Source organism: Tripterygium wilfordii, chromosome 15 (assembly GCF_013401445.1).
Source record: "Tripterygium wilfordii isolate XIE 37 chromosome 15, ASM1340144v1, whole genome shotgun sequence".
In the NCBI taxonomy this organism is placed as follows: Eukaryota; Viridiplantae; Streptophyta; class Magnoliopsida; order Celastrales; family Celastraceae; genus Tripterygium; species Tripterygium wilfordii.
The window spans coordinates 1,683,836-1,698,408 of record NC_052246.1 but is presented as its reverse complement, the minus strand read 5'-3'; the positions used below and the strand labels follow the sequence as shown (position 1 = coordinate 1,698,408).

General features: G+C 36.3%; 2 protein-coding genes and 1 pseudogene across 2 annotated transcripts; all 3 read right to left on the bottom strand.

Moving 5' to 3' along the window:
* Positions 1–38: 38 nt before the first annotated feature.
* LOC120016137 lies at positions 39–2,586 on the bottom strand (annotated as a pseudogene).
* Positions 2,587–5,822: 3,236 nt separating this feature from the next.
* Positions 5,823–8,577, bottom strand: LOC120016136 (polyamine oxidase 1-like). The gene is made up of 9 exons (XM_038868757.1): positions 8,366–8,577; positions 8,041–8,287; positions 7,806–7,958; positions 7,468–7,711; positions 7,242–7,385; positions 6,808–6,957; positions 6,445–6,699; positions 6,236–6,317; positions 5,823–6,126 (listed from the first exon to the last, which is right to left on the bottom strand). The coding sequence occupies exons 1-9, from the start codon at positions 8,466–8,468 to the stop codon at positions 6,056–6,058; spliced, it is 1,449 nt and encodes a 482-aa protein (XP_038724685.1). The 5' UTR covers positions 8,469–8,577; the 3' UTR covers positions 5,823–6,055.
* Positions 8,578–11,971: 3,394 nt separating this feature from the next.
* LOC120015928 (polygalacturonase 1 beta-like protein 1) lies at positions 11,972–14,071 on the bottom strand. The gene has a single exon (XM_038868435.1). The coding sequence runs from the start codon at positions 14,019–14,021 to the stop codon at positions 12,150–12,152; it is 1,872 nt and encodes a 623-aa protein (XP_038724363.1). The 5' UTR covers positions 14,022–14,071; the 3' UTR covers positions 11,972–12,149.
* Between the last annotated feature and the right edge of the window lie 502 nt (positions 14,072–14,573).

Genomic DNA, 14,573 nt, shown 5'->3' with positions numbered 1-14,573 from the left:
CGAGAATAACAGCCACAACAAAAATCTAGAAGCCCAGCCCATTATTATCATACATGACTGTCTTATTTTGGCCCATACCCTTTTCGGCCCATTTGCACCTTTGCAGCAGTTTGCAGGGTCTTAAGCCCGCTGCATGATTTGTTCTTGAGGCAGTCGATTACATCATTTGCAGTTTTAATACCTGCAATTAATAATTAACACATGATTAATTAACTAATTAATTGAAAACACCAATACCACATATGACTTGTCACGTAACAGGAAAGAGAGAGAAATATAACTAACCTTCCAGATAAGCACCATTAACATATCCTATGTACTCTGAACTTAGGTGCTCCCCTGTAAAATACATCCAGAAATTAAAAAAAACAAAAATAAAAAGTTATAAATATTAATTTAATAGGCTAACCTACCATAAATATAAACATATATTATATACTTTTGATTAATTTTATTTTGGTTGATTACATTACCCCTAATTGTTCATTACTTTTTTCGTTGTATCCTCTAGGCCAAATTGCATAGGTACCCCTGTAGAGCATGTGGGTCCACCATTTCGGTACCAAAATATCTTGTGGATATGGAATGTCATTTCCAAACATTTTCTTGAGCACCACCATAATCTCTGCTACAGTTTCATTATCTGATTGCTGCTCTATCCTCTTTGACTCCACATCTGTCACACTCACGAATAATATGTTTGATCCAGGAATCTCAGTCTCCAAATGCTGTCAGAACAAAAAAAAAATGTTCAAATAAAATAGCAAATTACATAAATTTTGCTAATTATATATATGTATATGTGTATGTATGTATGTATGTGTATACCTGCCAAAGTGGGTAATATCCACGATTTTCATGAGCATAAATGAAGAACTCTGTTCCGGGACCAGTCGGCCAAAAAATGTGAGGGAATTTCAAGAATATTTTGGTGTACACTGTCATGTCGAAATCTGAAATTGGCAGTCTTTTCCACATCTGAATTATATTATTTGGATAAAAACAAAATAATCAAGGAAAGAAAAACAAAGGAATCATGCATGCACGTGTTTATGTAAAGACTAACCCAAATAAAGGACGGTTTTCTGGGCTTAAGAACCAATAACAAATACGACACCCTATGAAAAATACATCTATGCGGGAACGTCGCCTAGAGCAAACAATATGTTTGATTGTTTGGATTTGAATTTTCAACAGTTCGCACAAGTAATATTAATTTCAAACACTCACAGGTAATGTTGGCTTGAAACTGATGAGGTCGCTCTGAAGAACTCCAAGGCTCACAGATAGTATTGCATACTTAGATTTATACACCGATCCATCTTCAGTTTTCATGGTCACTCCAGTCTTTGTATACTGGATCTCTCTTACTACCTGCACAGTTCACATACATATAGAACATGAAAATTGCCATAAATCTGGACATCTTTATTTAATGAAAATGCATGTCATACCTTATTTAGTAGGAGCCTGGGATCACTTATAACTCCATTCTTATTCAACATAACTTATTAGCAAAGTAATGAACAACACTTTCAAACCCTCTCGGGTCCGCGACAAATTATTGATGTTCCCCAAAATCTTCAGCTTGCCTGCGAGGATACGTGTGCTTCAAGCTTGTGTATTTTGGTGGCTCTGCATCTTCATAGTCATTGTAGTAGAAATCTATTACCATCTCAAGCGGAGTCGTCGGAACCCTATCGAAATTATTCATACAAATCAACCATTATCTATCACTTAAAAAAAATCGGGACGATACAGAGAAGATAAGATGTTAATTACTTCTTGTTGTATAGTCGCTGCGCAGCCAGAATTGATATGTCTGCATCGCCCCCCGGAAGCGACGACAACTTTTTCGAAAAATTTGCGCAAAACTCAGCGGCGGCCGCACTGGCATTTATAGCTTCTTCCACCAAGTTCTTTGGATACAATCCTCCTCTATACACCCAGAAAAGAAAATGTTAAGAAATGTTATCTCCACAATATCATACATATGAATCAAAAAATGATGAAATAATTAATACTCTTGTTTGTAGGTGTTGGATGATATGTTCTCATAATCACTATAGAAGGTCTTGAGTTCAATTTCTTTGGCAATGTCCACTAAGATGTTTGGCTGAGGTCCATCACTGAAAAGCCAATTTGCACCCAGTTCAATTGTGTGTCCACTAAACTGGCCTTTCCGCATCCTCCCACCAATCTTGTCAGTTCCTTCCAATATCAAGAAATCTCTCACACCAGCATCATGTAGAGTCTTTGCTGCTAATATTCCTGCATTGCATGTAACAAAAAAACAATAGCAAATGAAGAAACAAAGTTGTCTAATATATAGTGATTACCTGACATTCCAGCTCCGACGATGATGACACTAGGTGCCGCTGGCGATGCGTCGGAAGCGATGAAATGGAAGAAGAAAGCAAGAATGATTGCTAAGACCTTCATACTTGTCTTGCTGTATGATTCTGCAAAACTGGTAGTTGTTGGTGGCAGTTTATATAGAACAACAATAACGTTCAAATGTGAAGAAACTGGGAAGGGCTACCAACAATTCAATTTTGTTTTTTTTTTGGGATAAGATGTATGTGGTACAGTGGGAGTGGGAGTGGGAGTGGGAGTGGGAGTGGGACTACATCCCTAGCATTAAATGAATGAAGACACTGAGAGTATCTACAAAATATCTCTCGAAAAGATATATTTAATTATTTATGATCAATTGCAATTTAGTATTATATTTTTTTTTAGCCTTTTGTAAATTTCAGAAATCTTTGATGTGTTTTATTTTAGGCTTTTTACAGAAAATGCCATATAAAAATGACGTGGTCGTGGTGAATTTTGTTTTTTTTAATAATGAGATTGTCTTGAAATCTGAATATTCACGCCTCCTTTCTTTGACTCGCACACTTCAATATCCACATTTACTTGCTTATTGGGATATGCAAAAAGTCTAGTTGTGACTAAAAGAAAATACTTTTTCTAATGGATAATGTTTATACCCAAAAAATGACCCCAAAAATCCTCATTTACAATGTGTTTGGAACTTTGGATTTAGGGATTTGGAGAACGAGATGAGAAGGGAAAAATATTTTTTTCGTTTTCATGTTTAGATAGATAAAAAAAAGGATAAAAAATTAATTTAATTTATTAATTTATCATTATTTTTATATTTAATTTATAAATAATTTAATTAGTCATCCCTTCCCTCCAAATGATTCCATTATGGGAGGAAGAATTTTAACAAAAATTTAATGAAATATTCCCTTCAAATCTTTCTCTTTATTTTTTTTTATAAACTATTCAAATAATGGAATTGGAAGGAAACCCCATTTCTCTTCTATTCCCTTCCCCTCAAATTCTTCAATCCAAACACACTCTTAATGTGGAGTGTTGGATGTGAAGTGGACCCTACATGTGTATTTTTAATCAATACTTATTTTAATGCTACATAAATTTAGGGGTGTCTTTTGGGATCACAAAATGGGGGATTTAACATGGTCCTTTTCTAATTTATCTATACATAATGCTTAGAAAGCTGAAATATTTATATTTTCCACGTTGCCAATAAAAATGACTAAAAATTAAAAATTAATTTGATTTATGTTGGAATTTTGAATGTAAAATTGAATTTTAATTCAGCCGTTACAAGGTGTAATAGCTATGGCTTGAATATCAATATGTAACTGATATGATTTGGTATATTAAGAATTAAATATAGGTTTTAATTCTATCCTTATATAAGGCCGAATCTTTAGGGGTGCTTGGGGGTTGCTGTAGTTTTTACTACAGCAGCCCCCGCTGTAGCATATTTGAGGTAGTAAAAAAAATTTATTTATTTTTTAAAAATTGTAAATGTGTAGCATTCGGTCTAACGAATCCAACGATATATTTTTTGTTCGAAACAAAAATCAAATTCATCGCGATCGAAACATCGAATGTTTGGAGTTATATCCCACGGCTTAGAATTGTTATGCATTTTTCATGTTACATTTGATTTTTGTTTCGAACAAAAAATATGTCGTTAGAATCGTTACTCCGAATACTACACATATATAATTTTTCAAAATAAAAATAAAAATATTTTCAACGCCAAAATGATGTTACAGCGGGGGCTGCTGTAATAATTTTACAGCAGCCCCCTAAAATCCAATCTTTAGAGAACAGATAAAAATAACATTGTCAAGTATTTCCAAAATAGCTTTTCCTCTTCATCTTCTCCCTCTTGGCTTCTTCTTGTTTATATCTATTCCTGAGAAACAAGTATTAAAAATCTTGATTCATTGTTATACTGCAAATAGTGCTACTACAGTGTGTGACGGAGTAGACCTGAAAGGTGATATTGCAACATTTACGAGCACAATGATATAAGATAGGTAATAAATCATGTTAAGGCCAGAGGTGCATATCTTGCATTGGTGCTTCCTTTCGTATGAGTTTTCTAAGTTTGGTTTCAGTTTCTTTCAGTTGATATTACACACAATGTGTGATTGTTTAAGTCTCTGTAAACCCAGATTTTGCATCACCAGATGTGTGATTACAAAAGTAGTAGTAATAAAGCTTGATATTGATTCGTTTTGCACACCATATATATATATATATATATTTTGATCACACACAATGATTGTTATATGGTTTGAACGCATTCGTTTTGCACGTGATTTTCGGGATTAATTATTAGTGCTGAATTTCGGGTAAGACAGATGGATACTTGACTAGTGCTTTGACTGGTCAGTCACAAATTTTGAATTTTTGACAGTATCAAACATATTTGTCGGCTAGTAATTGAGATATGCTTTGTGTGATTGATACTACAAGACACTGAAGGAATCATTTGAATTGATTTTCCCGTTCATTATTGTCATAATAGCTACCTTATGCACTAAAATTGGCATCATATAATATCATTTAAATCACTGCATTGATTTAATTACACCATATATATGCAAATGAGCCATTGGTTGAGTGGTAATGACTTTGCATATCCCTGACTGAGGTCATGGGTTCTAGTCTCACCTCCTCTGAATATATATTCTGATCGATCAAAATATAAATATAAAATTTAAAGAAAAATCTCGACCCCTGTTAATGTATTACAGCGGAAGTAGTCCCCCTGTCATCCGTGAGATGTCCTAGAAGATAACATTTTTTCAAATGTTTAAGCACGACCCAGCCATAGCTCCAATAACGTTAGTGCTTCTTCAACCAAATATTTGGGGTATGAGCCTCCCATGCCAGAAAAAACTGTAAGAATTTATATGTAAAAATTTGGTTATATACATATATAGAGAGACTAAAAAAGACCTTTAAATTAAGTTTTCTTTATTTTTGGACGAGAAGAGATTTCAAAATAGGGTACTCTTGTTTTCTTTGTACACGTTGGAGGACCCATTTGTGAAATCGCCATAGAAGGTCTAAACTCTTTGAGTTTGATTTCTTTCGTAATGTCCATCAAGATGTTGGGTTTCGGCCCATCATCGGAGATCCAATTAGCACCCAATTCAACTCGGTGTAGTGTGTCCACCAAATATAAAATCCAAAACCTTAATAAATCAGGTTATTAGTTGAATTGTGGGCCAAAGTTATTATAGGGTACCTCCATTTGGGCTAGATCCTTCAGGTTTGTCGATTTAGTGTGAATACATTGATGTCGCACGACTTTATTTTTTTTAAACCGTCTCACATAATGGTATTTAGGTCAAAGGAAAAAGCCTTGATGATGGAGAGTGAGTGAGAGTACGAGACTTTTCTTATAAATCATATTGTTTGGGTTTAAAAAAGGGATGTGAGATATTTAACAATGACATATATTCCAAACTTTGATTTGTAGGTGAATGATAAAATCAAAATCCTGATATAAAATGTCTAACAATAATTTATTCTTACATTATTAAAATCATTCCCAACAGCAGGTCTTACACAGCTTACATCACCATGACAAAATAAAAATAAAATTGCAGCTGCCCCAACAAAAATCTAGAGCCTGGCCCATTAATCTAACTCATAAGGCATAACTATCTTATTTTTGGCCCATATGTTGTTTGTTAATGGCCCATTTCTACCTTTAAACGGTCTTAAACCCTCTGCATGATTTTTTCTTGATGCAGTCGATTACATCATTTGCAGTTTTAATACCTGCAATTAATAATTAACACGTGATTAATTAACTGAATACACCACCAACACCACATAATCGTATGACTTGTCATGTGAGGATACACGTGAAGAGAGAGAGGGAACTAACCTTCCAGATAAGCACCATTAATATATCCTAAGTACTCTGAACTTAGGTACTCCCCCGTAAAATAAATCGGACCAACAGGCTCCTGCACATCCAATAACAAAAAACAAAAAAAAAAAACTATCAATATTTATTTAATAGGCTAAACTACCATAAATTCAAATCATATATTATATAATTTTGATTAATTTTATTTTGGTTGATTAGATTACCCCTAGTTGATCATGACTTTTTTTATTGAATCGACTAGGCCAATTTGCGTAGGTCCCCCTATAGAGCCTGTGGGTCCACCATCTGGGTACCAAAATGTCTTGTGGATCTGGAATGTGATTTCCAAACATTTTCTTGAGTACCATCATGATCTCTGCTACAGTTTCCTTATCTGATTGCTGCTCTATCCTCTTTGACTCCACGTCTGTCACTGTGACAAATAATATGTTTGATCCTGGAATTTCATTCTCCAAATGCTGTCACAATGAAAATGGAATGTTAAAAATCAATTAGCAAACTACATAAATATTGCCCAATTATAGACATATATACGTGTGTGTGTGTATATATATATATGTATGTACCTGCCAAAGGGGATAATATCCACGATCTTCATGAGCATAAAGGAAGAACTCTGTTCCGGGACCGATAGGCCAGAAAATGTGAGGGAATTTTAGGAATATTTTGGTGTACACGGCCATGCTGAAATCTGAAACTGCTATCCTTTTCCACAACTGAATCATATTAATTGGACAAAAATAAAATAATTAAGGTAAGGAAAATAGAGAAATCATGTACGTGTTCATGTTAAGACTAATATCACTCATCGGATTAGCATAACCGAATCGAGTCTATATAACTAAAGGACGCATTTTTTGCGCTTAAGAACTAATGGCGACAGTTCTTGAAAAACAAATTCAAGTGGGGACGTGACCCAAAGTGGACAACAATGTCATTAACGTGTTTGGGCTTGGATTTCCAACGGTTCACATAAGCAATATTGATTTCAAACACTCACAGGTAATGTTGGCTTGAAACTAATGAGGTTACTCTGAAGAACTCCCAGGCTCACAGATAGTATTGCATACTTAGATTTATACACCGATCCATCTTCAGTTTTCATTGTCACTCCTGTCTTGGTATACTGGATCTCTCTCACTACCTGCACAGTTCGCATACATATAGAATTGAAAAATTGCCATAAATTTGAACATTTTTATATAATGAAAATGTCGCATATATACCTTATTTAGTCTGAGCCTAGGGTCCCTTATAACTCCATTTTTGTTTAGCAGGAACTCATCAGAAAAATAATGAACAACACTTTCAAACCCTCTCGGATCCGCGACAAAGTATGTACTTTCCCCAAAATCTTCGGATTCACCGCGAGGATACGTGTGCTTCAGGCTTGTGTATTTTGGTGGCTCTGCGTCTTCATAATCATTGTAATAGAAATCTATTACCATCTCAAGGGGAGTCGTCGGGACCCTATCGAAATTATTCATACAAAATCAACCTTACTGAAGTTGGAAAAGATACAGAGATATAGATACAGAGAAGATAAGATGAGATGAGATGTTACTTGTTGTAGAGTCGCTGCGCAGCCAGAATCGACATGTCCACATCCTGCCCTCGACGCGACGACAATTTCCTCGAAAAGTTTGCGCAAAACTCAGCGGCGGCCGCACTGGCATTGATAGTTTGTTCCACCAAACTCTTTGGATACAATCCTCCTCTATAGACCCAGAAAAGAAAATGTCAAGAAATGGATCTGGACAATATTATATGAATCAAAAAATTGATGAAATAATTAATACTCTTGTTTGTAGGTGTTGGATGATATGTTCTCATAATCACTATAGAAGGTCTTGAGTTTAATTTCTTTGGCAATGTCAACGAAGATGTTGGGGTTAGGTCCATCACTGAAAAGCCAATTTGCACCCAACTCAACCGTGTGTCCACTGAACTGGCCTTTCCACAGCCTCCCACCAATTCTGTGATTTGCTTCCAATATCAAGAAATCTCTCACACCAGCATCATGTAGTGTCTTTGCAGCTAATATTCCTGCATTGAAACAAAATAGAGACATTCACAATATAATTAAAGGACATGTATATATATATATGTAGATATAGTGATTGCCTGATATTCCAGCTCCGACTATGATGACACTAGGAGCTGCAGCCGATGCGTCGGAAGAGATGAAATGGAAGAAGAAAGCAAGAGTAATTGCTAAGACCTTCATGTTTCTCTTGCTGTATGATTCTGCAAAATTTGTAGTTGTGTATGACAGTTTATAAAGAAGAACAATAAAGTTCAAATGTGAGGAAACTGGGAAGGGCTACCAATAATTCAATTTTATGGCTTTTTTTGGAATAAAATATTTATGATGTGTGGGACTAAATGCTAGGATCAGGTGAATGGAGACACTCACAGTATCTTTAAAATATATTTAGAAAAATATATATTTATTATCAGTTGCAATTTAGTATTATATTTTTTAACCTTTTGTAAAATAGCATAATTTGCTTCTTTTTTTTTAATTTATAAATTTGATGTCTCTTGGATTCTTCTTTTTGTCACTCGAACTTTTCTTTTCAAAATGGCAGAGAAGAATAATTTTCCTTTCAAATATTGGTATTTAAATATTATTGATGACGTGGTGATGAATTATATCTATATTAATGAGATTGTCTTGAAATCTGAATATTACCACCTACTTTTTTTTGACACTTAAATTTCTCTATCCCACACGTACCTGCTAATAGGGATGCCAAAAAGTCTAATTCAAACTGAAAAAAAAAAGTTGTTAAATTTATCTGTAAATAATATCTAAAAGTTCTACAATATATATATATATATATAATATTTATTAAAGCTTAAAATTTATATTTTTTGTTAGGCAAAAAAATACCCTCTTATTTAAAACTTAAATAATTGTATAGAAACATGTAGAGTTGTAGATCCGCAAACAAGAATTTCCTCACCTAAAGACGATCAATTCTAAATATTTCAAATATATTGAAGCTTCGAATCTTCCCATACCCTATAAACAAATCATTTCACACGATCTTCTCACCTACCCTGTCAGAAACGCTTTTTGAGAAGCTTTATATCGTAACTTATTTTTGCTAACGGATCTGCTAGCGTGTGGAGATTGTTTGATGTGGTGGAGCAGAACCGTTTATGTTCCGCCCTTCCAAACATGCACTTAATTTCACGTTATAAAAAAAGTTTGAAAAAGTTGTTTGACAAAGTAAAATATATTCTTAATTATAATCATAATGCCCCCCTTCCTGCTGGCAGTATGACCCAAAAAGAAGAAAAACATGACACCACGGTACATATTATAAGTAAAAAGATGTTTATGGCATCCAATAAAATTTAAAACGAAAGAAACATGCAAAAAACATTATTTTTTTTCTGATTTAACCCAAAAAAGCAGATTTCGGCATCGCAACCTTTTGCCCATGCCCATCCAATAAGACCTTTCGTTAAATTAATCAAGTGGACTCGTCGGTGCCCTGTGATCAATTATTAAATTAATCAACATTAATTTATATAAAACCCATCTAATTACTAATATATTATATTAAGCCATTAAGGACTAGAGAGAGCGAGAGAGAGAGAGAATGATGGGGTGAGTTGTTCACATCCTCCTCAGTATTAGAAGATTTAACATTTTTGAAATGCTTAAGCACAAGTGCAGAACCCAGTCATAGCTCCACTAACTTTTAGTGCTTCTTCAATAAAATGTTTAGGGTATAAGCCTCTCCTGTCAAAAAAACGAGTATAAGAATTGTATGTGAAATTTTTGGTTTTACATAGAGAGAGACTAAAGAAGGCCTTCAAATTATTATTATTTTTTGTTTTTTGTCTAGAAGAGATTTCAAAATAAAGGTACTTAATAAGTTATAACTAGGAGTCACTATTTGGTACGCGGGCCTAGGCCCGGCCCGATGCATTAGATAGGCTTGGGCTTCATTTCTGAGGCCTGACCCAACTTGAAGCCCGACATCTCGGGTCAATTTGTACCCAGCCCGAAACCAGACCAATAACACTATACATTATTTATATAATACATTATATGTATATATGTATAGATATTATATATGTAAAATATATATGTGCAGTTGTGCACTGTCTCTCCATTATAGACAGTGCAAAATATATATATATATATATATATATATATATATGTAATGCAGTTGATATATAACATATAAATATTAAATAATCAAATCAGGCTGGGCCTGACCCAAAGGCCGGAAGCCCGAGGCCTGGCACATAACCCGGTCCAGAAGGCCTGAGCCTTAGAGCCCCGGGCCGATGCCAAGCCCTAGTTATAACTCTTGTTTGTACATGTTGGAGGACCCATTCGTGAAATCGCCATAGGTGGTCTTGAGTTTGACGTCTTTTGCAATATCCATTAAGATGTTGGGCTTCGGCCCACCATTGGAGATCCAATTAGAACCCAACTCAACTGTGTCTGTGTGACCACCAAATTCATGTTTCCTCCAAAGCCTTCAACCAATCTTGTGATTTCCTTCCAAAATCAAGAAATCTGGAATGCCAGCCTCATGGCTCTCATGTAGTATAGTGTCTTTGTTGCTAATATTCCTTCACCGCAATGATAATGCAGCTCCTACAATGACGACACTATGAGAGCTCTAGCCGAGTGAATTCTCTCTCCACTAGCACTAGAGAGTGAATTTCTATTGAGTAGTCATGTAACCAAACTCTTAAACCACATAAATTATTTGACAAACAGGCGAAGATGTGAGCTGTTGAATTTTCCTCTCGTTCCACCTTCTGACAAACAATCACCCCTTATCATGCGCATTAACTGTTTGACACTTTGGCTTGTTTTGAATGAAGTGTCCCATAACCCACTCGTAATACTTGTAGAGCCAAGTACACACACAATTGGATTGCATGCCTTGGAATCCCCTATGTAAGTAGCGAGCCAGGCAAGGACTATATGTTGTCACAATTAACAATACTCATTGATGTAAGCTGAGATAGAAACTTTGATATGTGCTCTTGTTGTTTGATTGTTTCTTCGTTTTCACTCAAAGGCTGCACATTTTGCATGCTTCGTGCCCCGCACGTTTTTTTGAGTGCACGACAACCGTTGTTTGCGCACAACACGCGCACCTGACTAAACCTTATTCAGTCATTAACCCACATACGTACACACAACACAACACCCCACCCAATAAAGATTTATTATGTTCCTTTCAAAGTCACGCCCTTAACGCTTTATCTTTGTCGGTGTAATTTCATTTCTTCCTTTTATGCGTCCCAAAGAAAAAGTAGCCTTTAATGGCATGCTCTTCTTGGAGTTATGCCACTCGGTACTGCACATTCATGCCATCATAATATTCTCTTTCTTCGGTGGCAAAACTTTGTTCGGTCTGGATGACTGAATTTATCTGACTCGAATGAAATCAAATTTTGACATAAGTTATATGTTTGAATTCTAGGTCCATATGTAAAATTTTGTTTGGTTTAAAACTGGGTATGAGTCAAAACACAAAAATATTGTTCGATTTACTTGTACGGACTATAACCCTAATTAGGTTCTTGTATGGTTTTACTCGTCTGGAGTTAAACCAATACAAGTTTAGTCAATTAAGTACGTTCGGAATCGAATCTGGGTTACAGTTCATACATTCAATTAAGCAAAGACTCGAGCCAAAATCGATTTTTTTAACACCCTAATTCTCTAATCCATTACAGTTCATGAACCGAAAACGACACCATATCCTCTACTTCCTGATTTAATTAATAATACACGTGAATTTGGAATTGTAAATAAAAAACGAATCATAGTGGATAACTATCACTTAATATTTGTCCAACAAGGCTTGGAACATTACATAAAGATTCTCTAATTAAATAAATAAGCCCACGAACAAAGTCCTTAATCATCAGAAATGGTCCAAGTCATGTCGTTTTCGAAGATCCAGTGGCATACTTCAATTTGACCAGGACTGGACCCCAGTGCCACGAAGGCTCCATGTTCGGGATTCCATGCAGACGTGTCAAGATGACAGATGGCAACGCCTCGATTGATCTTGGCTTTCCTCACCTCCACATCATGAATGTCCACCTCATAGACCCTAACTTTGGGCACGGAGTGGCAGTAATACAGTAGATACGGGTACATGCTTTGGTGACACGACACTGATTCAGTCACTTTTCCACCGTTGATCCCTTTGACCAACCCAATCCTCACACTTTGCTTTGAACCGTTCACGTTTTCAGTGGTCCTGACCACCACACTGTGCCCCAACACCGAGACCGCAAAATCCAACATGTCTTCGATGGACCCCACGCACTTCTTGGTCTCCCCGGGGCTCGGAGCACGCTCGCACTCGGCCAGCGCATTGAGAATCACGCGCTCCAGCGTCGACTTCTCTCGTGCGTGGAAGATTTCCTTCATTTCAGGAAGACTCGAGGTCGAGAATGGTAATTTCGATCCAATTGACCGGGGCAAAAACGACCTTCTGGGCATTTTGTCATTAATGTCCGGCATAACCATGACATTCCCCTGGTTCAACATGGACTCCCGGAAAAACTTACCCTCTTCCACCCACTTATTCACGAAACTGCCACTGGAGTCACTAAAATTAGTGTATCCGGCAAATGTGACACCCTTGTCAATATAATCCTTAAACGACCGATCCTTACTATACCCTTTGAATCCAATCTGGGTTTGACCCTTCGATCCATTACCATAATCTTTGAACGTATCATTTCCAGGATTAAATGTTTTTCCATAGTTGGAAAAACTCACCTTCCCTGAATTCGAATTCCTCGCATACGATTGAAACGAATCTTGACCAACATTGGCACCATTTCGATAATTCGAGAAGGAATCAACCCCCGAATTACCTCCGACACCATAACTTTTGAAATTACTCTTTGGATTGTTACCTTTGATGCCGTAACTAGCAAATGAATCGTTGGCTGCATTGCCTAATGCACCGTACCCGGTGAATGTAGATTCAACAATGTTTGCATCATCACTATAGTTTATAAACTCGGACGGTGCACCATTTGCTTTTTTTCCATAGCTGGTGAATGTATGAGATCCCGAATTTGTCTCGTCGCTATAGCTCGAAAAGGAAATTTTATGGCTATTACCATCGGAATCATAGGTCGTGAACCGGAGTCCGGGGACATTGACACGAGGGGCGTAGCTTTTGAATTGGCCTGAGCCCCCGGTGGCTCCATTGGCGTAGTTGCCAAATGTCGAGTCGGCTATATTGCCATCACTAGCATAGCTGACGAATGTTTCGCTGTGATCAGTTGAGTCCTTGCTGTACTTGATGAATGATCCGGAGGCCGAGTTTAGCCCGTCGGAGTAGTTCTTGAATGAGTCTACTCCGCCAAGTTTTGACTCTCCATAGGTTGAGAAACGTTTGTTGGAGTAAAACGCGAAGCTGGCGTCTTGTACTGTCATATTACTGGTCTTGTTTAGGTCCTGGTTTGCGTCAAAAGAGCAGAACAAGTTGGCTAAGGAGCAGAAGGAGTCGAGATGGGCTGCGAGTAATGTGTGGTTGTTGGCAAGTTTGGAAAGGAATGCGGAGTCGATTGTATTGAGTGGGGAGGATTTGGAGAAGAGGAAGTACGGTTTTGGGAGGTTGTTTAAGACTTGTTTGTTCCAGTAACGGATGAGAGAAGCATTTGGGGAGAATGGGTTGCGTTGTGTTTGTCCATTTGAAATGGCAAGAAAGTATAAGTTGAGTGTGAAGTAGAGAATGGTGATGCGAGTGAGTAAATTATGCATTGTTGGGTCTCGTGGATATATGAGACAAGGACGATGGCGAGAGAGATGGTGAGCGACTCATTTAATAGTCTGTGTTTTATGCTTGCTTTGATGTCAAGTTTTCCTCACTTCTTTTTTTATGATGGCACCTTTACCGCTTTTGCACTCCATTATCAAGGATCAGTTTGGTAGAGCGATTGGATTGATAGTCAATTTGATAGAGCGGTTGGATTGATTTTTAATGCTAACAAAAAAACTATGAGAAAAAAACTTATAAAAAAAAGGTATGAGAAAAAAACTTAGTTTAAAGCTGTGAAATATATTGTAGAGCCACAATATGAAATTCTGAAAATTATATTAAAATTTTTATCATTACATTTTATTTTATATAAGCTTTTATAATATTAATTAGAAAAATAAAATATACGTTAAACTAACAGTATATTATTATTGTCAAAATACTCTTTATTATAAATTGTTTTATAAACTAATTATGTTATTACAACTATGGGGCCCACATTAGTGCTCGTCAAAAAGTAAAAGACTAGTGATTCAGTGAGCCCCCCAATAAAA

Excerpts from the sequence above, each read along its gene's own strand:
- LOC120016136 (XM_038868757.1), bottom strand. The coding sequence starts at position 8,468 with ATGAAGGTCTTAGCAATTACTCTTGCTTTCTTCTTCCATTTCATCTCT. Across the intron at positions 7,712-7,805 it reads GCGCAGCGACTCTACAACAA|GGTCCCGACGACTCCCCTTG; the intron begins GTAACATCTCAT and ends TAATTTCGATAG. Across the intron at positions 6,127-6,235 it reads TAATGGTGCTTATCTGGAAG|GTATTAAAACTGCAAATGAT; the intron begins GTTAGTTCCCTC and ends TATTAATTGCAG.
- LOC120015928 (XM_038868435.1), bottom strand. The coding sequence starts at position 14,021 with ATGCATAATTTACTCACTCGCATCACCATTCTCTACTTCACACTCAAC.